General features: G+C 38.5%; 1 protein-coding gene across 3 annotated transcripts in view; it reads right to left on the bottom strand.

Annotated features, from left to right (window-relative positions):
* Positions 1 to 200: 200 nt before the first annotated feature.
* Positions 201 to 22335, bottom strand: part of POSTN (periostin) — a 111758-nt gene continuing 89623 nt past the window's right edge. For 2 of the 3 annotated variants that reach the window (XM_075337314.1, XM_075337315.1), the window contains 6 exons: positions 22077 to 22175; positions 19484 to 19579; positions 17207 to 17290; positions 11378 to 11458; positions 9468 to 9512; positions 201 to 1232 (listed from right to left, as the gene is read on the bottom strand). In XM_075337314.1, the coding sequence (XP_075193429.1) occupies positions 1189 to 1232; positions 9468 to 9512; positions 11378 to 11458; positions 17207 to 17290; positions 19484 to 19579; positions 22077 to 22175 (449 nt within the window). In that variant the 3' untranslated portion in view covers positions 201 to 1188. The remainder of the gene's footprint in view (positions 1233 to 9467; positions 9513 to 11377; positions 11459 to 17206; positions 17291 to 19483; positions 19580 to 22076; positions 22176 to 22335) is intronic. The other variant, XM_075337316.1, reaches the window with a different exon arrangement.

The following is a 22335-nucleotide window of genomic DNA, read 5'->3' as shown; positions in this document are numbered from 1 at the left end:
CAAAGAGAGAGAGAGAGGAGATGCTAAGCAGTATCCAATGGTGTGATCTTGTGTTATATTGCATAAAATGAGATTACTTCTGCCCATTTCCCCCGTGGACACAACATGAAAGTGATATATCTGTAGTGTTATTTTTATAGCACATTACAGGTCTCATTTTACCATAATCCTAAAATATACAATTAAGAAGCATGAACAAATACATTTTTCAACCACATTCTTTATTGAGTATTTGTAGAAGAAACAGAGGTATACAGGCACACCCAATAGCTTTTTAAAGCCTTTAAATAGAAACTAATGTTCCAAAAACAAAGCTTTATGATGTGAAAGAATTTATTTTTTTAACTTTTTTTTGTACTTGTGTTATTATAGACAAACCAAACTGCTCCTCTGTTCACCACTAAATGAGTGCGAGAAATGGAGTGCCTATAATAGCTACAAAAGCAGACAAACATCTCATACTAGATTTACCGATATGAGACTTCTTTGAATATATATATATAGGATTTGTCTTTCACATTCTAAAACCATATTTAATTTAATTCAGTTTCCCTTTAAAGAAAAAGGCACAAGAATGTAAGGTAAACAATTCTTCCCTAGCCAACGTAGTTGCATTGCAACATCAGAGTTAAAATAAACATGGAAGCAAATGACTCTATCATTTTTTGTTGCATACAAAACCAGTTATAAAAATGGCATAATTTACAAATAAACCCATAGGAGTTAGTACCAAAGACTAGCCGTGCAGGTTTTGATTAAAAATAAAAAGGTTCCGATAAAAAAAACAACAAAGCACCGATTTATTTAAAGTGTCTGAAACACCAACAATTCATAGTTCCTCTAAGGTTTGGTGGTCCTCCATTCACGAAGTGGTATAGAATTGATCTCTAAAGTTAGTATACAGCACATCACATACTATTGCAGATAACAATTGCCAACATACTATCAACAACCTTTTTTCTTTGATACATTCAGCGTTTTTTTGTTTTACATTTCAAAAAAGTTTGTACAAATCCCCCTCCTTTTATTAAAACTTAGAACAATAAGAATGTATTTGCTAGCTTAGAGTCAATTTGTGCAAGATGTGAGATAGTCGGATGACTCCTATTTCAATATAGAATACTCTTCATCACTTTCTCAAAGTAGATCCTTTTGTAGTTCCTTATTTACCAGTTGCTGGGAATGAATTTATGATTGATGACTTCTTCTAAGCTTTCTTCTTATTGGTTGACCTGTTAAAATGGAAAGTCGATGTTTAATTTAAGGTTAAAACAAACATTGAATCTCAATGGGATGAGTGATACAATGTTACCCATCACCACGGTTAATATAGAAAGACTAGTTGTATAATTATTGCTATCCTTCTTCTGCCCAAGGTTTATTGAATGGAGATAAGGTCTATTTCAGAAATGTCTATGTGAGACTTTTTCCTTCCTAAAGTGGACCAACCACCAGGATTTTCCTATATAAACTAAAGCCAGTGCTATACTGGTACTATCATGCTGATTCTAAACATACTTTTAGTTGTGAGATCGGATGTATACTTTCTGAAATATAGGGAAGTAAAGTCTGTGTAATGCTATGTTATTTGATGAGGTGAAACGGAATATCTAATAGGTGGGTCTGGTTTTGCTAGTTATTCCCGCCCCTCTCTGCCTGCCTTTGCTTCCTACCCTTGTCCTTCCTCCCTCCTTCCTACCCCTGTAATTAGAGAGACAGGGGAAGGAAGTACAGGCAAGCAAACTTGGGCAGGAATAACTAGCAAAACCTGACCCATCTATTAGATGTTCATTGCATCCATTATCACTGGCTTTAGTTTAAATATGAAAATCCTGGTGGTTGGTCTTCTTTAAGTTAATTATAGTATTTAACATTTTGAATTTAACAGGAGAATGAAAGTTGAAAAAAATAATAGAAAAGGTCCATATAACATGTAGGATCACCAAGTATGTCTATGTATTCTTCAAAGGAGTATTATATGTTGTTGAGGAAATATCACATTGTATTATATTATATTATTGTCAATATATAGAGAACAAGTGGATGAAAAAGAAGGGCTCAATGCCAAATTTAATGTGTCATGTAGAGTTGTTTAGGATGAAAAGGCGATTTAAAGGCTTATCCCACTGCACAGAACCTAATATCTGGGCTAGTGAGATGGTTATGTTTGAGATTTTTATATATATATATATATATATATATATATATATATATATATATATATATATATACATACATTGAATTAACCAAGAAACTAAGGGTGTTGTGGTTGGTGTTGTAAGGACACAGCTTTGAGTATGGAAGAACCGCAGCAGTTCTTGAGGTGTAGATTAAAAAAGAAAAAAAAAATCTCCCCTCCCATTAAGACGTAGTGTATAACCCAAAAGATTTTTACAGTAACAAAAGAGTAAGAATGTGGCTGGTAAGAGAGATAAGGAAAAATGTGTCCTTTTTACATGCTGCTATAGAGAAGATCATTACCATATTTTCACTTTTGACTATTTTACGTTTTGATTTATTAAACTGAAAATGTACCAATTTTTATATAATCATAACATAACTCTTAATATTCAAAGAAATGTTGCATCATATTTAGGATAAAGAAATGTCCTATGATTGTCAAATGTGATTGCAGAGGTGCACAACAATCTCCACTAATGCCATTTTGTCTGGTAGAAATAAATAATGCATTACACAGACATACAGAATAAAATCATGTCATAAGTATTGATTTGAAAAAAAAAATTGGTTCTGTCTTTAAAAGGGTGTTCTCAAGTGGTTAAATTGATTTAATTAGACCATGAAAAAAAAGCAAGTTTGCAATTGATTTGCTTTTTTGTATCTGCTGTCATTCTCCATAAATGAAAGCATTTGTGATTTATAGAACATGATTCCATGGAGCTCAGCATTTCCATGGAGTTACATTCCAGGAGAAGAGTTAACTCCTAACATACCAGTCAGCTCTCTCCTGCCCATTGATTTTTATACAGCAGTTATCTGCTCACTTCCAACCCTTCTTCCCTCTCCCTCACTTTTAATATCACCAGACTACAGCCTTCAGAACAACTCTAATTATGGCTCTCTGTTCTCATTTTCCAGAGCTTGTTCAAATGTGTAAATTTAGGGATAAAAATGTAGACTTGGAACCAGCGTCGGACTGGCTACCGGAGGAATCACCAGTAATGCCAGGCCTGGATTCAGTTACCTCTACTGAACTCCTGAGCTATCACCTGAGCTCCAGAGTGCAGCCTAGACTGCTCCGCGAGCGCCGAGTGATTGATTCACCGGCAATTGCGGTTCAGTTCATGACAGCTGCAGACATGCCGGGCTGATCTCCGGTGCTCTCATCTGAACTCTGGAGATCAGCTCGGCCTGTCCGCAGCTGTCATGAACTGAACGCAATCGCCGGGGAATCAATCACTCGGATCTCACGGTGAAGTCCTGCAATGCAAACTCTGAGATCAGTCCAGGCTGCAGGTGAGTGCTCCGGAGTGCAAAGCAGGTAACTGAAGCCAGGCCTGGCATTACAGTAGATTCCTCTGGTAGCCAGTCCGACGCAGCTTGGAACAAACCACTGAATGTGTTACAGCAGATGTTTACAGGTCTGCTAATATTATAGTTTTACTATTCACCTTATCTGTCACTTAAGGAGCAGAGCCCGCCCATCAGGAAGTAAGTAAACTGTACTGCTTTTAGCTGCTCAAGAGACAACTGGAGAATACCCCATTAAGTTAGTCAGTTCTTCTAAATTAATTAGGTAAAACCTTTTTCATACATTACATGAAGATGTTAAAACACAAACAAAACAATTAGTTATTGCATAAGCACAGCATTAGTAAAGCTCTACCTTACTGCAGCAATTTCAAGTGAGTGCAAATTAGCCTAAAACAAAAAAAGCAACAGTTCATCAAATAATTATCTCAACTTCCCCATGAATTTAATGTAATCAGAGGTATAGATTGAAACTCCTTAGATCTAATACAAAATATAAAGTATAATAGAGTCCCTAACTACTGTGTACCATTTATAATTCTGGTGAAGTCTCAATGCGGCTCCTATCTTTGCATCTTCTATAGTTATGGCCTAAATGTAATGATTGAATGAAGAGTCTTTTATAAAGTTAGTGAAAGCCATAATAAAGTCCACAAAGTTAACGATCATGTTCATTCTAATAGATGCGCTAATTGATGGATTGATCTGCTTCTAGAGATAAATTAAAGGGGTCCGATTTGCATTTTAAAACGATGATTTATCTTTAGTACAGCTTGTCAATGTCAGATTGATGGGTGTCCAAATGATCAGCTGTTATAAGTAGTGATGGGAGAATAGTAACTATTCGTGTTCGAATTATGCTTACCGAATACCGAGTACTATTCCAGTATTCATCACGACAAGAAAAATGCCCGGGTTCCGGACTGACTTGCATTAGGTTTGTTATTCATGATGAATACCGGAAAAATAATTTGGGATTTGCTAAGAATAAGTCGAACAAAATTAGTTATGATTCACCCATCACTAGTTATATGCTCCAGCAGAATCCCTATGTAAATGCATTGAAATGAGCGGCAAAGCGGCATTCAATGTGTAGTGGCTGCTTCAGTGAACTGCAGAACAGCTCTAATTTGAGTACTAAATACTACATTGTAATTTTGTTCTGTTTATTTATATTTGGCTGCCTCTACAGCATATAAAAGCTGATTGGTGGTCTATGTCTTAAGATTAGTGTTTGGCAAGCAGTAAATGCTCGACTGCTCATTACTCGATTCAAGCTTGATGCGAGTTTCAAGCATTATCGAAAGTTAATGACTAGCGATGATCGAATACCTCAAATATTCGGTTTCGCAAATATTTTCAGAATAGGTCACCGCTATTCGACTATTCGCAAAAATTCGATGCGCAATGTAAGTCTATGAGAAACCCGAATAACAACTATTTGAAACTATTCGGGCTTCCCATAGACTTACATTGCGCATTGAATATTCGCATAGCGGCGACCCATTCAGAAAATATTTGCGAAGCCGAATATTTGAGGTATTCGATCATCTCTATTGATGACTGGACTTTTCAGGTCTTCACCCAAATACAGCCAGCCAGAAGCAAAACATTTCCAGCAGAAGGAAGGGCGTTTTTTTTTGGGGTCACACTAAGTCAGAGAACATTGTGTTATCCCCCATAAGAGTCATTAAGAGACTGCGAATGGCTCTCCTAAGATTGCCTGCACACATTATGCAGGGAAGCAAATATGTGCATTCTGGTTTCTGTTTCACGAATGAAATAGCTAAGAACCCATGATACTCAGCCAAGGTCCATGAGTACCCGAGCACCCCGATGCTGGATCGAGTAATGATCAGTGCCGAGCATGGTCACTCATTCCTACTTAGGATAGGTTATCAAGATATCTGTTCAGTGTGGGTAACCTCTGACAAATGCAGACATTATATAGAGGTGCACGGCCACTGCCAGGTGCTGCATATCATTTTTTTTTTGTCCTCAATAAATGCTTTTTTGCTATTCGGATGTGCAGTGCCAACTGTTGGACCTCCACCAATGTACCATTGATAATCTATCTACAGAAAAGGTTATCTCTATTAGACAGTATGACCGCATAATGCCTTTAAAGTGGTTCACGAAGCATCATGAAAAGGTTAAATCCCAAAACTGAAGCACAAAGCAAAATGTTATCGCAGCCACCAAGCTCTAGGCCCATGCACATACATTCTACTGTAGATATAAACAAGTCAAGATGTCAAGTCAAGAAAAATTTTCCCCAAAGCATGAAAAAATGATGTTACATACAATCATGGAGTGTTGTCTACAGAAAATGTATAGCAAGTCTATTCAATATTTTCCTGTTTCTTATAGTTCTATCAAGCATACAAAGTCATGGATACCTTCAGGCAGGGAGTTGTCTAAGTATATAAATTGCCAAGTTTACAAACTTTATGGCAGCTCTAACAGCAGATAGTTAAAGTTAGAGACCCACTCGGAGGTTCCCCTTGACGTGGAAATGGGCTTCATACAGTCTTATCAGAATGTTTGACCAAGAACCTCATGTTCAGGTGCATAAGTTTTTTGGCTAGCGGCATTAGATCAACTTATGATTTTTGGATGTGCGGTCTGTCTTTGTCTACAACTATGTTGCTAACAGCAGGTATGTTTGGCTGTCTCCCAGCCTCCTACCAAAATTCACTATATCTCGCCATTGGCTACATTTTTAATAACTTGACGAAGAAGGTCAAATAAAGGACTTTTATTTATATAGGATTATATGTACCAGCAGAATTATTGAGCACATGTGAAATAAATATTAACTCTACTCATTAAATTCACAAGTTTTATGTATCGAAGGACACAGAATATTACATGATCCAGGAATATAAAATTGTAGTTGATTGGAAACACACTGCTGGTGACTAATAATAATCACTTTATAATAAAGCATTTTAAAGTTCCAGTATATCTTGCCCGGAGGAGGTAAATTCCACCAAGGCTCCTGTTCTGACGTGACCTCACATCACTCATCATCACATAATAACTATTCCTACTCTTCTATTATTCCACATTAGAGCTATTCATAACTCACCTGCCTATGCCTTATAATAGACTGATGCAAATTTACAATAATTCAAATAGTTGGATATTATATTATGTATAAAAACTATCTAGCCAGATATGTATGTATGTAGAGTAGAAATAGTTTTGACCCTTGCATGGTATTGATTTTAACCACATAACTACAGTGCCTATAAGTAGTATTCAACCCCCTGCAGATTTAGCAGGTTTACACATTCGGAATTAACTTGGCATTGTGACATTTGGACTGTAGATCAGCCTGGAAGTGTGAAATGCACTGCAGAAAAAAAGAATGTTATTTCTTTTTTTTTTTTTAAATTGTGAAAAGTTTATTCAGAGGGTCATTTATTATTCAACCCCTCAATCCACCAGAATTCTCTTTGGTTCTCCTAAAGTATTAAGAAGTATTTCAGGCACAAAGAACAATGAGCTTCACATGTTTGGATTAATTATCTCTTTTTCCAGCCTTTTCTGACTAATTAAGACCCTCCCCAAACTTGTGAACAGCACTCATACTTGGTCAACATGGGAAAGACAAAGGAGCATTCCAAGGCCATCAGAGACAAGATCGTGGAGGGTCACAAGGCTGGCAAGGGGTACAAAACCCTTTCCAAGGAGTTGGGCCTACCTGTCTCCACTGTTGGGAGCATCATCCGGAAGTGGAAGGCTTATGGAACTACTGTTAGCCTTCCACGGCCTGGACAGCCTATGAAAGTTTCCACCCGTGCCGAGGCCAGGCTTGTCCGAAGAGTCAAGGCTAACCCAAGGACAACAAGGAAGGAGCTCCGGGAAGATCTCATGGCAGTGGGGACATTGGTTTCAGTCAATACCATAAGTAACGTACTCCACCGCAATGGTCTCCGTTCCAGACGAGCCCGTAAGGTACCTTTACTTTCAAAGCGTCATGTCAAGGCTCGTCTACAGTTTGCTCATGATCACTTGGAGGACTCTGAGACAGACTGGTTCAAGGTTCTCTGGTCTGATGAGACCAAGATCGAGATCTTTGGTACCAACCACACACATGACGTTTGGAGACTGGATGGCACTGCATATGACCCCAAGAATACCATCCCTACAGTCAAGCATGGTGGTGGCAGCATCAAGCTGTGGGGCTGTTTCTCAGCCAAGGGGCCTGGCCATCTGGTCCGCATCTATGGGAAGATGGATAGCACGGCCTACCTGGAGATTTTGGAAAAGAACCTCTGCTCCTCCATCAAGGATCTTAAGATGGGTCGTCATTTCATCTTCCAACAAGACAACGACCCAAAGCACACAGCCAAGAAAACCAAGGCCTGGTTCAAGAGGGAAAAAATCAAGGTGTTGCAGTGGCCTAGTCAGTCTCCTGACCTTAACCCAATTGAAAACTTGTGGAAGGAGCTCAAGATTAAAGTCCACATGAGACACCCAAAGAACCTAGATAACTTGGAGAAGATCTGCATGGAGGAGTGGGCCAAGATAACTCCAGAGACTTGTGCCGGCCTGATCAGGTCTTATAAAAGACGATTATTAGCTCTAATTGCAAACAAGGGTTATTCCACAAAATATTAAATCTAGGGGTTGAATAATAATTGACCCACACTTTTATGTTGAAAATTTATTAAAATTTAACTGAGCAACATAACTTATTGGTTTATAAGATTTATGCATCTGTTAATAAATCCTGCTCTTGTTTGAAGTTTGCAGGCTCTAACTTATTTGCATCTTATCAAACCTGCTAAATCTGCAGGGGGTTGAAGACTACTTGTAGGCACTGTATGTAATTGAACACAGCTCTGTATAGCATCTCTGACTTATTCAGCATTGTGTTAAAAAGCTTAGCACTTGAAAAAAACCCAATTAAAATAATGTATAAAACTAGGAGAACAGGAGCATTTCTGAAGGATAGTAATTCATTCTACAGTGGTTATCCGCTACTTTGACAACTCCCTTCTCAATTGCTATACTCCCAAATGTAAAATTATAACAGCCCACACTCACCACCGGTGAGCAAGCCATTCCAGCAATGTAGGCGCCGGGTGTCCAGGGACTCGTGTGTCATGTCAGCTCTACACTTAATCAGTGGATGCTTCACTCTTCATTTTGCAGAAATTAACATCTGGAAGAAGTTAGAGCTACTCCTGTACTCTGACTTCCTCCGAATGTCAGCTACATCCAAAGGAAGCAAGAGTGAAGCTGCCCATTTGTGGACGTTGACTGGCTGTAAATCTCACGTTACATAATATCATCATGCAAACCCAGGACACATTTTAGGAACAGTGGTGGCACCAAAAGTCAATGTAGGCTGTTTTTATGTTTCATGGGCAAATTTAGCCAGTGAGAAAGTGCTGTCTGGTAGTGGACAAGCCATTTAATCACAACCTGATCACACTTTCTGATCCTTTTTCTTTTTTGCAATAAAAAAAAACAAGTTCTTAATAGTTAATATATAGAATTGAGTAAACATATAGAAGTTTGGGGTTAGCCAGACTATAGATAGAGTTCCGTTCTGGACCCGGATTTGACCTGAACTCCATTGGAAGTCATTGATTAGGCAGTTTGGGTCTCCTCCCACATATGGCCAGCCATAATCAGATCACTACCGGGAAAGGAAGGGAGGGCGAGTTTTTCCTATTTTTTTTTGAAACACTATATCTGATAACACTGACTTTACCCCTAGTGAGAGTCATTCTACACTGCAAGCGGCTTCTAATGGGCCGACCACCAATCTGGTGGTCAGCATATGTAAAGCACCTAAACACCGGAGTAGTCAGCGTACGTAAAGCACCCAAACTCCGACCGTGAATGGTGATTTCTTTTAAAAAGTCTGTATTCCATACGAACACTGAACTTTACTGTTCGTGTCTGCTTTTCTCTATTAATAAACCAAGAAATTAATGTATCTTATAATTATATACCTTGTACTCTTCTGGTTCCAGACTGTATTCTTCTGACCTGGGGCTCTAAACACAAAAAATAAAGAAGAAATAGAAAATTGATGTAATTAGAAACATTTCTTAGTTTTTGCAATGTAAAGTGACTTTGCTGATTGTCTTTTAATTAAAGAGGAGATTTGAGAACCTAGAAAGTAAGTAAATTCATCAATGAATCATAGAAGTAAAACCTACAATGTTAGTTATGTTCTTCATTAAAGAGGATCTGTCAGGTCTCCTAAAAAGTAGGTTTTAGTAAATATTTGTTTGATCCCAAAAAGTCTTTGTACATTTTTACTTAGATTTCTACATTATACCTTTCCTTTATTATTCCTGTGTGTTACTGCAAACCCCGTTAAAGGTCCAATCTGTGCTGACGGTGTTGGTCTATGTACAGTCAAACTAATATTGATTTTATTTATTTTATTTTTAACAGCATTTTTTGCCTTTCAAAAAACATTTTTGGAAATTCTATAACTTTTTTAAACTAATTTTATTTAGAGCAATCAATGTAATTTGCCAAAATATAGAATTTATTTAATAACAAATGTAACACTATCAACAAATTTAAGTTATATTTTAAGTTGTGAAGGCGTCTTTGTTTCTACTCTCAGGGTAAATTTATCATCTACAATAAAATTGATATTCTCACTGAACAAATATGCAAAATAACCATACAAACTATTATGTATTGGCAGGGCTGTGCATGGTGCCCTGGGGGATTAAAGTTACCAGGATGCAGACATATATGGGGGTTAATACCAGGATGAGGACATGATTAGGACATATACCAAGATGGGGCTATATACCAAGATGGGGACATGATTGGGACACATACCAGGATGAGACTTTATACAAGGATGCGGCCGGGATGCTACTATATACCAAGATGGTGCTATATAGCAGGATGGGGCTATATACCAGGTATGGGCTATATACCAGGATATGGTAAGGATGGGGACATATACTAGGATGGGGCTATATACCAGGATGGAGATATAATGGGGCCAAATATACTAGGATGGGACATGGTAAGAACATATATACCAGGATGGGGACATGATGTGGATGTACACAAGGAAGGGCCATAATGTGGACATATATACCAGCATATAGTCATGATGGCATCATACACTAGGATGGGGGGCATGTTTAGTAGGAAGTTGCCCAAGATGGGGGAAGATTAGCACAGGACAGGGGCTCATTACTGCACAATTAATGGGATGGTGGGCAACTTGTATCTCTTTATAGGATTTTGAATGCTACAATGGCCCAAATGGAAGGCTGCCCGGGGGGGTCCCAGATCAAACTATGTATTGGGGCCCATCGGACTCTAGTTAAATCACTGTGTATTGGTGAACAATAATTTGCAATTAAAGTCCCAGAATATGAATTCTAGTTGTTTTTTACCAATGACCAATACAATGTCATCCTTAAAGAAGAAAAATTAATTACTAGAAAATTATTAGTACAATTTGTTTTCAATTATGAGTTAAAATGTAAAAAAAATGCTACTGTTAAAAGATTCAGAGGAGTTAAACTTCTTACCTTAACACCAAATACATGCTAAAGAGATGATTAAGGGGAGGAATGAATATTTGTTTCTTTTTTTCTTAAATATTAAAATTATTTTTTGTGTTTTTTTTTATTGTACATCAACATATGACCCAATAAGTAATATCAATCTTACAAGAATTCAAACAAATCTTCATTGTCCCCTTTGTTAGTTATTTTTTAAAGACCAAATTTTGATGTAATTTGGATACTGGCGTGATTGATTTAAAGTAAGGAACAAATGCATTTAGTCTTTAAAAAGAAGTGATTGCACTAGAGAGCTTACCATCACCAACAATTCCTTGTTAAGTGATATTAGTTGCCCAGTTGCACTCACTAACCTCCCTGGAGAAGTCTTTTCAGCTCGTCATCATCCAGTAATTGTGAATCACCTTCAATGAACTTGGATACCCTGGTCACTTCTGATAGGATACATGTTTATGGCATAAATTGTCAGGAATGCTTGGTATTTATAAACCAAAGAATTTTTTTAAAAAAGCCCCTAAAGTCAGATATTTTGATTTGGACTGGAAAAAATGTGGTTATGTATATCAACATTGGGTGAGAAGTTCAATATTCTATGGGAACACATGAAAGCTACACATATGGACCTCGTAACATGATGTAACATGATAACATTGAAAGATTATACCACGTGACACTTATTCAACCCCTGCTCAATTGTGATATTTGTATTTTTAAGTAAATATTGATCCAGCAACTGACCTATTTACAGTGGGTACAGAAAGTATTCAGACAAGGGATGAGCGAATGTATTCACCACGAGAGAGAGAAGACACCCCAACACCGACCAGGCATGATTCCGGACGATTTCCAACCTTCTACAGGCTGTGCCCATACTGTTTCTTCATACGTTAGGTCCAACGTGAAATTATCCCGGTTTCTCATAGACTTACATTGCGCGTCCAATATACGCGAATAGTCGAATAGCGGCGACCTAGTCATCGGATATTCGAGAAGTCGGATATTTTGGTATTCGAGCATCCCTAATTCAGACCCCTTTAATTTTTCACTCTTTGTTTCATTGCAGCCATTTGATAAATTCAAAAAAGTTCATCTTTTTCTCATTAATGTACACTCTGCACCCCATCTTGAAAGAAAAAAACAGAAATGTAGAAGTTTTTGCAAATTTATTAAACAAGAAAAACTGAAATATCCCATGGTCATAAGTATTCAGACCCTTTGCTCAGACACTCATTTTTAAGTTACATGCTGTCCATTTCTCTGTGATCCTCCTTGAGATGGTTCTACTCCTTCATTGGAGTCCAGCCTTGTTTAAATAAACTGATAGGACTTGATTTGGAAAGGCACACACCTGTCTGTATAAGAATTCACAGCTTACAGTGCATGTCAGACCAAATAAGAATCATGAAGTCAATGGAACTGCCCAAGGAGCTCAGAGACAGAATTGTGGCAAGGCAAAGATCTGGCCAAGGTTACAAAAGAATTTCTGCAGTACTCAAGGTTCCTAAGAGCACAGTGGCCTCCATAATCCTTAAATGGGAGAAGTTTAGGATCACCAGAACTCTTTCTAGACCTGGCTGTTCAGCCAAACTGAGCAATCGTGGGAGAAGAGCCTTGTGAGAGAGGTAAAGAAGAACCTCAAGATCATTGTGACTGAGCTCCAGAGATGCAGTAGGAAGATGGGAGAAAGTTCTACATAGTCAACTATCACTGCAGCCCTCCACCAGTCAGGCCTTTATGGCAGAGTGGCACGACGGAATAATCTCCTCAGTGCAAGACATATGAAAGCCCACATAGAGTTTGCAATAAAAACAAATGAAGGACTCCCAGGCTATGAGAAATAAGATTCTCTAGTCTGATGAAATGAAGATAGAACTTTTTGGTGATGATTCTAAGAGGTATGTGTGGAGAAAACCAGGCACTGCTCATCACCTGCTCAATACAATCCCAACAGTGAAACATGGTGGTGGCAGCATCATGCTATGGGGGTGTTTTTCAGCTGCAGGGACAGGACGACTGGTTGCAATTGAAGGAAAGATTAATGCGTCCAAGTACAGAGATATCCTGGAAGAAAACCTCTTCTAGAGTGCTCGGGACCTCAGACTTGGCCGAAAGTTCACTTTCCAACAAGACAATGACCCTAAGCACACAGCTACAATAACAAAGGAGTGGCTTCATAACAACTCTGTAACCATTCTTGACTGACTCAGCCAGAGCCCTGACCTAAACCCAAGTGAGTTTCTCTGGAGAGACCTGAAAATGGATGTCCACCAACGTTCACCATCCAACCTCAAGCAGCTGGTGAGGATCTGCAAGGAAGTATGGCAGAAGATCCCCAAATCTTGGTGTGAAAAACTTGTTGCATCATTCCCAAGAAGTCTATGGCTCTACTAGCTCAAAAGGAGGGTGCTTCTACTCAGTACTGAGCAAAGGGTCTGAATACTTATGACCATGTGATATTTCAGTTTTTCTTGTTTAATACGTTTGCAAAAATGTCTACATTTCTGTTTTTTTCTGTCAAGATGGGGTGTAGTGTGTACATTAATGAGAAAATGTCTCCAATGAAACAGAGTGAAAAATTTAAAGGGGTCTGAATACTTTCCATACCTACTGTATAATCGATCAATAAAATAAAAATACAACAAAATATCAAAATAGTAGAACAACACCTTTAAAGGGAATCTGTCAGCAGGTTTTTGCTATGTAATCAATCTGACAGCATCATGGGGTAGGGACAGAGTCCCTGATTCCAGTGATGTTTCACTTACTATACTGGGTGCAGCAGTTATAATAGGCTGGGGACACAGGAGCGTATGGCATCTGATGCAAGAGCATCTGATTTGATATGCTAATGACTCGGCTCCTGCTCTGCTGCAGGAGTGAGCCGAGTGTCATTACACTGTGATCCGATCCTGCGATTGGATCACAGCTTTGGAGGAGAGGGAAGGACTAATCTCCCCATCTCCTCTATTATGAGCTGATGCAATTATCACACTGCACTCTGGTGTGATCCGAGTGCAGTGTGATGTTTCACTCGCCCCCATAAATTTGTATGGGTTCGAGTTTATACGGATCGGATGCCACCTGCAGCATGCTGCAATTGTTTTCTCAATCCGATTAGTCCTGAGAAAAACATTGTAGATGGGAACAGCCTCATAGAGTAACATTAGTCCGAGTAGAATGCGATTTTTTTTATCGCATTCCACTTGGCCCGTTTTACTCACCATGTGTTCTAGCCCATAGAGTCATAGTTTTCTCTGTTACAGATCTAGCAGACCTCAGTTGTTGAGCTGTGTTTAACCCTGCCCACACCACAGCTTTCTGTGTACAATCTATAGTGATAGAGAGCTGCTAATCAGAGCTGAGGGTGTAGTTGGACTACCGTACATATGCAAAGTTGTCCTGACGTGAAAATCTTCTGCTGATAAAACATTGATTGTATTGGAAAAACAGACCACAGCTCACTAAGTGTCATATTGCTGTAATCAGGGACTCTGGTTTTACTTTATGATTACATAGGAAAAAAAGTGCTTACAGATTCCCCATAAATAGAATTAAAGGCTATAGGCTTTTTGGAATTTGTTTCTGAAATCAAAAACATATTTAAATAGTCTTTGTTAAAGCTGTAAGCTGGGAGGAAGAGGAAGAGGTTGGGAGAAGAACACCCAAGACTTCTGGGAGGACAGATCACAAAGACTACTGTTTCTTAGAACACAGATATAGTCATATGAAAAAGTTTGGGCACCCCTATTAATGTTAACCTTTTTTCTTATAACAATTTGGGTTTTTGCAACAGCTATTTCAGTTTGATATATCAAATAACTGATGGACTCAGTAATATTTCTGGATTGAAATGAGGTTTATTGTACTAACAGAAAATGTGCAATCCGCATTTAGACCGGTGCAAAAGTATGGGCACCTCAACATAAAAGTGACATTAATATTTTGTAGATCCTCCTTTTGCAAAAATAACAGGCTCTAGTCGCTTCCTGTAGCTTTTAATGAGTTACTGGATCCTGGATGAAGGTATATTTGACCATTCCTGTTTACAAAACAATTCCAGTTCAGTTAAGTTTGATGGTCGCTGAGCATGGACAGAACGCTTGAAATCATCCCACAGATGTTCAATGATATTAAGGTCTGGGGACTGGGATGGCCATTCCAGAACATTGTAATTGTTCCTCTGCATGAATGCCTGAGTAGATTTGGAGCAGTATTTTCGATCATTGTCTTGCTGAAATATCCATCCCCTGCGTAACTTCAACTTCGTCACTGATGTTTGCACATTATTGTCAAGAATCTGCTGATACTGAGTTGAATCCATGCGACCCTCAACTTTAACAAGACTCCCGGTGCCGTCATTGGCCACACAGCCCCAAAGCATGATGGAACCTCCACCAAATTTTACTGTGGGTAGCAAGTGCTTTTCTTGGAATGCCGTGTTTTTTTGCCTCCATGCATAGCGCCTTTTCGTATGACCAAACAACTCAATCTTTGTTTCATCAGTCCACAGGACCTTCTTCCAAAATGTAACTGGCTTGTCCAAATGTCCTTTTGCATACCTCAGGCGACTCTGTTTGTGGTGTGCTTGCAGAAACGGCATCTTTCGCATCACTCTCCCTTGCAGCTTCTCCTTGTGCAAAGTGCGCTGTATTGTTGACCGACGCACATTGACACCATCTGCAGCAAGATGATGCTGAAGGTCTTTGGAGGTGGTCTGTGGATTGTCCTTGACTGTTCTCACCATTCTTCTTCTCTGCCTTTCTGCTATTTTTCTTGGCCTGCCACTTCTGGGCTTAACAAGAACTGTACCTGTGTTCTTCCATTTCCTTACTATGTTCCTCACAGTGGAAACTGACAGTTTAAATCTCTGAGACAACTTTTTGTATCCTTCCCCTGAACAACTATATTGAATAATCTTTGTTTTCAGATCATTTGAGAGTTGTTTTGAGGAGCCCATGATACCACTCTTCATAGGAGATTCAAATAGGAGAACAACTTGTAAGTGGCCACCTTAAGTACCTTTTCTCATGATTTGATACACCTACCTATGAAATTCAAAGCTCAATGAGGTTACAAAACTAATTTAGTGCTTTAGTAAGTTAGTAAAAAGTAGTTAGGAGTGGTCAAATCAAGAAATTGATAAGGGTGCGCATACTTTTGCACCGATCAAATTTTGTTTAAATGCGAATTGCACATTTTCTGTTAGTACAATAAACCTCATTTCAATCCAGAAATATTACTGAGTCAATCAGTTATTAGATATATGAAACTGAAATAGCTGTTGCAAAAACCCTAATTGTTATAAAGGAAAAATGTTAACATTAATAGGGGTGCCCAAACTTTTTCATATGACTGTAAGGAGGAAAGAACATGCCTTAATTATATGGGATGAATCATATGGACTGTGAATATGTTTAGAAATAGAAGATAGCACCAATAGCAACCCTGCGTGCAAGGGAGTGGGGGACCATTCCCTGTTCAACATCAATTTCTCTCAGTAAATAAGGGAAGGAATCCCTGTTGACCTTAAAGGGAACCTGTCAGGTGAAAAAATGCTATAAACCTACAGATATAGGGTTAATCTGGTTTGGAACCAGCCTGAAACCTGCACATTGAACCCCACAGCTGGGAGAAAACAAATCTTAATCCTCCCAGCAGTGTTTGGGTTTCAGTCATGAGGGTGGCGCTGGCGTGGGTTCAGTCACGGGGGCAGCACAAGTTCAGTCACCGCTCTTAGTATGGAGAGCGGCAGCTGTAACCACACGCATTCATTAGCATGTTAGCAAGGGTGTGCTTACATGCTAAGGGAGCTGACTAGCAAAGGTAAGTAACAAGTCCTTGCGCTCATTAGCATATCATGAAGAATCTTTAAAAATACTTTTTGTAAAGATCTCTTTATCTTTGCAACTAGATACAGGGACAGTTAGGCAGGGATTAGAAATATGCACCCAGAACTGCTCTTGGTTCTGGCCTAGGTGCATACAGGACCTGACAGGTTCCCTTTAAGTCATCATCTATTGCCTACATACTTTATAAAAAAAAACAAAAAACTAAACATAGTCTATGATCAGTTCTAATGGCTTATGTTTACACATCATTTCTAATGTTTTTGCCTTTTTTTACACCTATGAAATTATTGAAGCAATGTCTAAGTACTGATAATTACTATCACCGTAACCCACCTTCTTCCAGCCTCCTTGTGAGTTCAGCATCATCAAAGTCAGCTCCAAGACCAGTGGAAACTCGAGTGTATTTAATTTCAGGGCCTGTGAAACAGATTTTTTAAACAATGTAACAAAAATAGAACAAAAGAGATAAAACCAGTCTGGCGCCTTCCAATGTCTCATTTTCACCAAAACCCTGGGAAAAAAAGAATGATTTAAGGAGATTCTGTTTTGAAAGAGTTTGACATAAAAGCAAGAAGAATGAAGTATATGGTTCACCACTTTCTTGGTGATATACACTTCTTGATTCAAAGGCTTTTATGATTCAATTTTAAGAACCCACCACATTTAGTTTGTCTTGTTTTAGGTTTTTCAGAAATAAAGGGAACCAAAAAAGTTTGAGATCTCATCATTTCACTTTACCTCCATGGATCACTTTAGTCACTTGAGTTTCGCCTTCCTCTACCAGTCTAAAATCTGGCTCACCTTCAATCACGCTAGTGATCTCTCCTTCAATCACTTTTGTGATCTTAGTAATTCTAGGCTCTAACAAATTTAATTATAAAAAAGAAAATTTGTATTTGAAATTCTGCGTGCATGGATGAGATAAATATAATTGGAAATTTGAAAAATAAATGAAATAGAATATGTTAGAAATTATTACAATGGAGCTATTCAATCATTATTTGGCAGATGTCCATATGGAGAAGACATTCAGAGAACATAACTTTTTAGGATCATCATGCCTTTTTTTTCTTTTTTTTAAATTGCTAAATCATTTTTTTCCGCATCATTTAAATTATTATTAAATTTAGAAATTGAGATATCTTAAATCAACTTGTAAAAATAAAGAAAGGCAAAAGTCATTGTTTTAAAACTTTACCTCCTTGTATCACTTTAGTCAGTTGTATTTCACCTTCCTTTATCAGCTTAAAATCTGATTCACCTTCAATCACCCTAGTGATCTTAGTAATCGTGGGCTCTAACAAATTCAATTTAAGAGGTGAGTACAAAAATCATTTTGTTTGGTTGGACATCATGGACATCATAAAAGTAACACAAAAATTGTAGTTGACCAGTTAAAGTTAACAAATAAATAAAAATTTACAAGTAGACAGTTTTAGTTAAAGGGGTTGACCAATACTTTTTTTTATTGATGGTCTATCTGTAAGAAAGACCATCAATATCCGATTAGTGGGGCTGCGACACCCAGCACCCCATCTGATAAGCAGTTACTGGTACTAAATGGAAGTTCTCAGATGCTGACAAGTACACAGCAGCCCCAATATTTCATAGAATCATAGAATGGTAGAGTTGGAAGGGACCTTAAGGGCCATCGGGTCCAACCCCCTTGGAGTGCAGATTTTCCCTAAATCATCCCAGCTATATGTTTATCCAGTTTAAACTTGAAGATTTCCATTGATAGAGAGCTCACAACTTCCCATGGTCGCCTGTTCCACTTTCTGATTGCCCTCACTGTCAGACAGTTTTTCCTAATGTCTAATCTGAATCTCTTTCCTTTAAGTTTCATCCCATTGCTTCTTGTACTTCCTTGTGCTTCAGTAATCACCTGATCCTGCAGATCCATCCCTATTAAAATCGATAAGGGTGGCTCTGTATTACCAGCTGCAGCTACTATAGGTTTGATAGAGCTGCTGTGTTTCTGCATCATCCATGAACTTTCAGCAGCTGATCGGCAGAGATGCCTGTATCACACCCCAATTGATCGGAAATTGTTGACTTATCCTATCAATAAAATCCTCTTTAATCTTCAGCACTGCTTATTTTGTTCCAAATTTATTATGGCAATTCCATATGGCCTCTCTTGTGGCCTCACATGTTATCCTTGGCCTCCTGCATGTGCTGTTGGATATTTGACACTGAAGCCCAAAAGCTTTATGTTAGGGCACTGACAAATACAAATGAATTATACATTGTAATTATCACACATGCTCTACTCAAGTGGAATTTTCAAAAGGGAAAAGTTTATCCACAGTTCATGGAACAGAATATTCTGTGGGATTATACCACATAGTAAGTATAAATTTAATCTGTTCAGCCTTTATTATTTTAGAAATGTTATATTGCATTATATTTTCTAGATTACATTTACGGGCAGTGATAATTGTTTTGTGCACCTTCAAAATTTAGGTATTCAAGTTTTCATAGACCTAAAAAAAATGTTAAATATATGAAAAGCAGATTTGTTTTTACTGACAAAAGCAACTGTTATGGTAGTTCAAGTTGTAGAAAAGACATAAACAGCTCATAAATAAAAGGAAAATGAATTATTACCTTGAATGACTTTGGTTAGTCTTGTCTCTCCTTCTTTAACCAGACTGAATTCTGGGCTGCCTTCGATGACTCTGGTGACTTTGGTGATTGAGGGCTCTGTAATGATTGTTATATAAAACTAAGGATTTATGTAGATTTATGCATATTATAAAGAAAAATTCCCCACCCTCTCCACAAATAATTGTTGAATAGTGAAGTATATAAGCCACACTTTATGTCAGTAGTTCATTAGTTTGACAAACAGTAAGTACATATGAGACAGCCCTTAGATGTTTGGGTTCACCGGATTTGGCCTGACTTTAGTTAAAAGTTTGTTTCGCGACCGAGACTTGATCTGAACTTGTTCCCAGACAAAGAACCCAATATAGGTCAATGGGGACCTGAACTAACATGCTCGATTTGGGTAACGACCATAATGGAAGTCAATGATTAGGCAGTTCGGCTCTCCACCCACATACAGCCAGCCATAAACAGAGCATTTCCATGGGAGGGCAGATTTATTCATTTTTTTGTTTCCCCCCCCTTCACTGAGAGCCATTCAAAGATTACAAGCGACTCTCACCGGGCTGAGCACTGAGCATACCCGAGCACTGCTCGATTGAGTGGCTAGCATATGAATAGCACCCAAACTCGGACACCGACATTTTTTAAAAAGTCATTGTTCGGGTTTGAGCCATGGATACCCAGTGTTCAGTACGAACCCCAAAGTTTACAGTTTGGGTTTGCTCATCCCCAGCAGTAAGCCAAAAATGTATTAGAATGAATAAAACTAAGGTATTAATTTCCTCCGTTTGGCTATACAAAAATAAACGCATGCTACAGTAAATCTTTAAGACTTCAGAAAGGAACCTGGATTTTCTTTTATCCAGTTCTGTTGACTTAAAGTGAATTTTACTGGATATGGTTTCCAATAATGCTATGGGGCTAAGACCACTATTGCCATGTGCATAAGTCAGTGTTTTCTCTAAGCTGTGCAAAAATGGAGTTTAGTAAAAACTTTTCAAGAAAATGTATCACACATATTTTACTCTAATTCAAACCACATACAGATACAGTACATTTTTAATATTTGGATTTTTACAGTTTATGGACTGACCATTTTGATTGAGCAACTGTTCACTTAATTTAGTTTTTCATACTATTCTTAAAGGGTTACACTCTTCTATCTTTAGGAGTAAACTCCTCTCCTGCCTCTCATCTTCCTGCTAATTGGTAAGCAGTGCTCTCCTAAAAATGGTCAGTTTGGACCAGAAGTGTGGCTAAGCCATTAGTTCAAACTATATCAAAAGGGGAAATGTGTGTGTGCTACGCTGCTGGTGAAGAATTCACAAGAATCAGATAAATAGGAGTAGGTTACAGTGTATTCCCAAAAATAGCAACAGTTTGTGCATTAGTTGTGTTGGCCTGGGCTAACTGGACTGGTTGCCCTTTTTTGCTGTGAGTACATTTTACAGTTTATTCCCAACACATTTCAAGGTCGTAAGGACCTCAGCATCACAAAGTGAGTACAAAAAAACAAGTAAAAACTGCATGCTATCTGGTTAATGCCCTATGTGTGCTTTTGTCAATCTATAGTTAGTTATTAGTTAAAGGGGTGGTTCACCCATATTCATTGTTGGCCACATTGATATACTTCTCTCAAATACCTTGTGTTGCCAATAGTGCCTGTGAGCGGCGTTATTGTGCTCCACTCACCCCCTTCGCGTGACCCCTGGGCTCCGTAACCTCTGATGTCCGATGATGTCACGTCAACTGAGTGACTGAGCTGTGGGCAGCATTTCACCACTTATCACTGTCCAGCGTCATAGCTCAACATATCCCTGCTCCCTCAGTCACTGCAGAGCAAGCAACCAGGAGACATGCTGGGCTGTGACGAGCGGTGAAACGCCGCCCACAGCCTAGTGACTCACGGAGACTGGAGCCAGCCACGGTGATGTCCGGTGAACAGAAAGTCGATGTGACATCACTGGAACCCAGAGGTCACAGAGCCCGGGGGTCAGGCAATGGGGGAGAGTGCGGACCACTCTGCACTGCTCACAGGTAGTATTGGCAACACAAGGTATTTGAGAGACATCTTGTTTCTCAACATAATATTGATGTGGCCAATAATGAATATGGGTTAACCACCTCTTTAAAACTGTACTACTTCCCATGCTGCAACATTGCCTTTGCCACATTGTGGAAGAGAAACTGAATCTGTCTGTACACAGCTATCTTCAGAGCAGCGCTTACAAAATCTATACCAAAAAGTTTGAAGGCACTGGGCAAAGAGCAGTTAAAAATAAAAGTAAAAATCCCTCCATTCTTGTTTTTACAAGCACTTTGCAATTTTACCCATGTCTGATGATGAGAAAACCCATTTAAATACATAAAATAAGTAAAGGGGGGGGGGAACAAGACTTCTCTGCCAGAGAGCTAGATGATTGTCTTTCACAGGCTTATTGTGGCTGAAAAAAGGTCTAGAGATTGCATTTTTGATTTATATTTTATGATTAAATTTAGAATCCCTTAACTATTAGGCATACCGGATGGGAACGTATATAGTTATACCTTTAGTTTTACGTGACTGTAGTATTAATATAAATTTACTTACGTCCTTGGATAATTTTAGTAACTCTGGTTTCGCTTCCTGGAATTACTCTGACTTCTGGTTGTCCTTCAATAACTTTAGTCACTCTGGTAATCGATGTCTCTAGAATGTTAAAAAAGAATGTTAAGTTATTTCAACCCTACCTATAGGAGACCGTTAGATACAATGAATCCATTAAATTACTGCAAGTGCTTGTTAGTGGGCTTCATGTAGTTAGTAATTCACCTATAGCCAGGACATACTGGATTTTTGATGCATTTCC

The sequence above is a fragment of the Anomaloglossus baeobatrachus genome, chromosome 2 (genome assembly GCF_048569485.1).
Source record: "Anomaloglossus baeobatrachus isolate aAnoBae1 chromosome 2, aAnoBae1.hap1, whole genome shotgun sequence".
Classification (NCBI taxonomy): Eukaryota; Metazoa; Chordata; class Amphibia; order Anura; family Aromobatidae; genus Anomaloglossus; species Anomaloglossus baeobatrachus.
The sequence above is the reverse complement of the archived record's forward strand: the minus strand, read 5'-3'. Positions and strand labels throughout refer to the sequence as shown.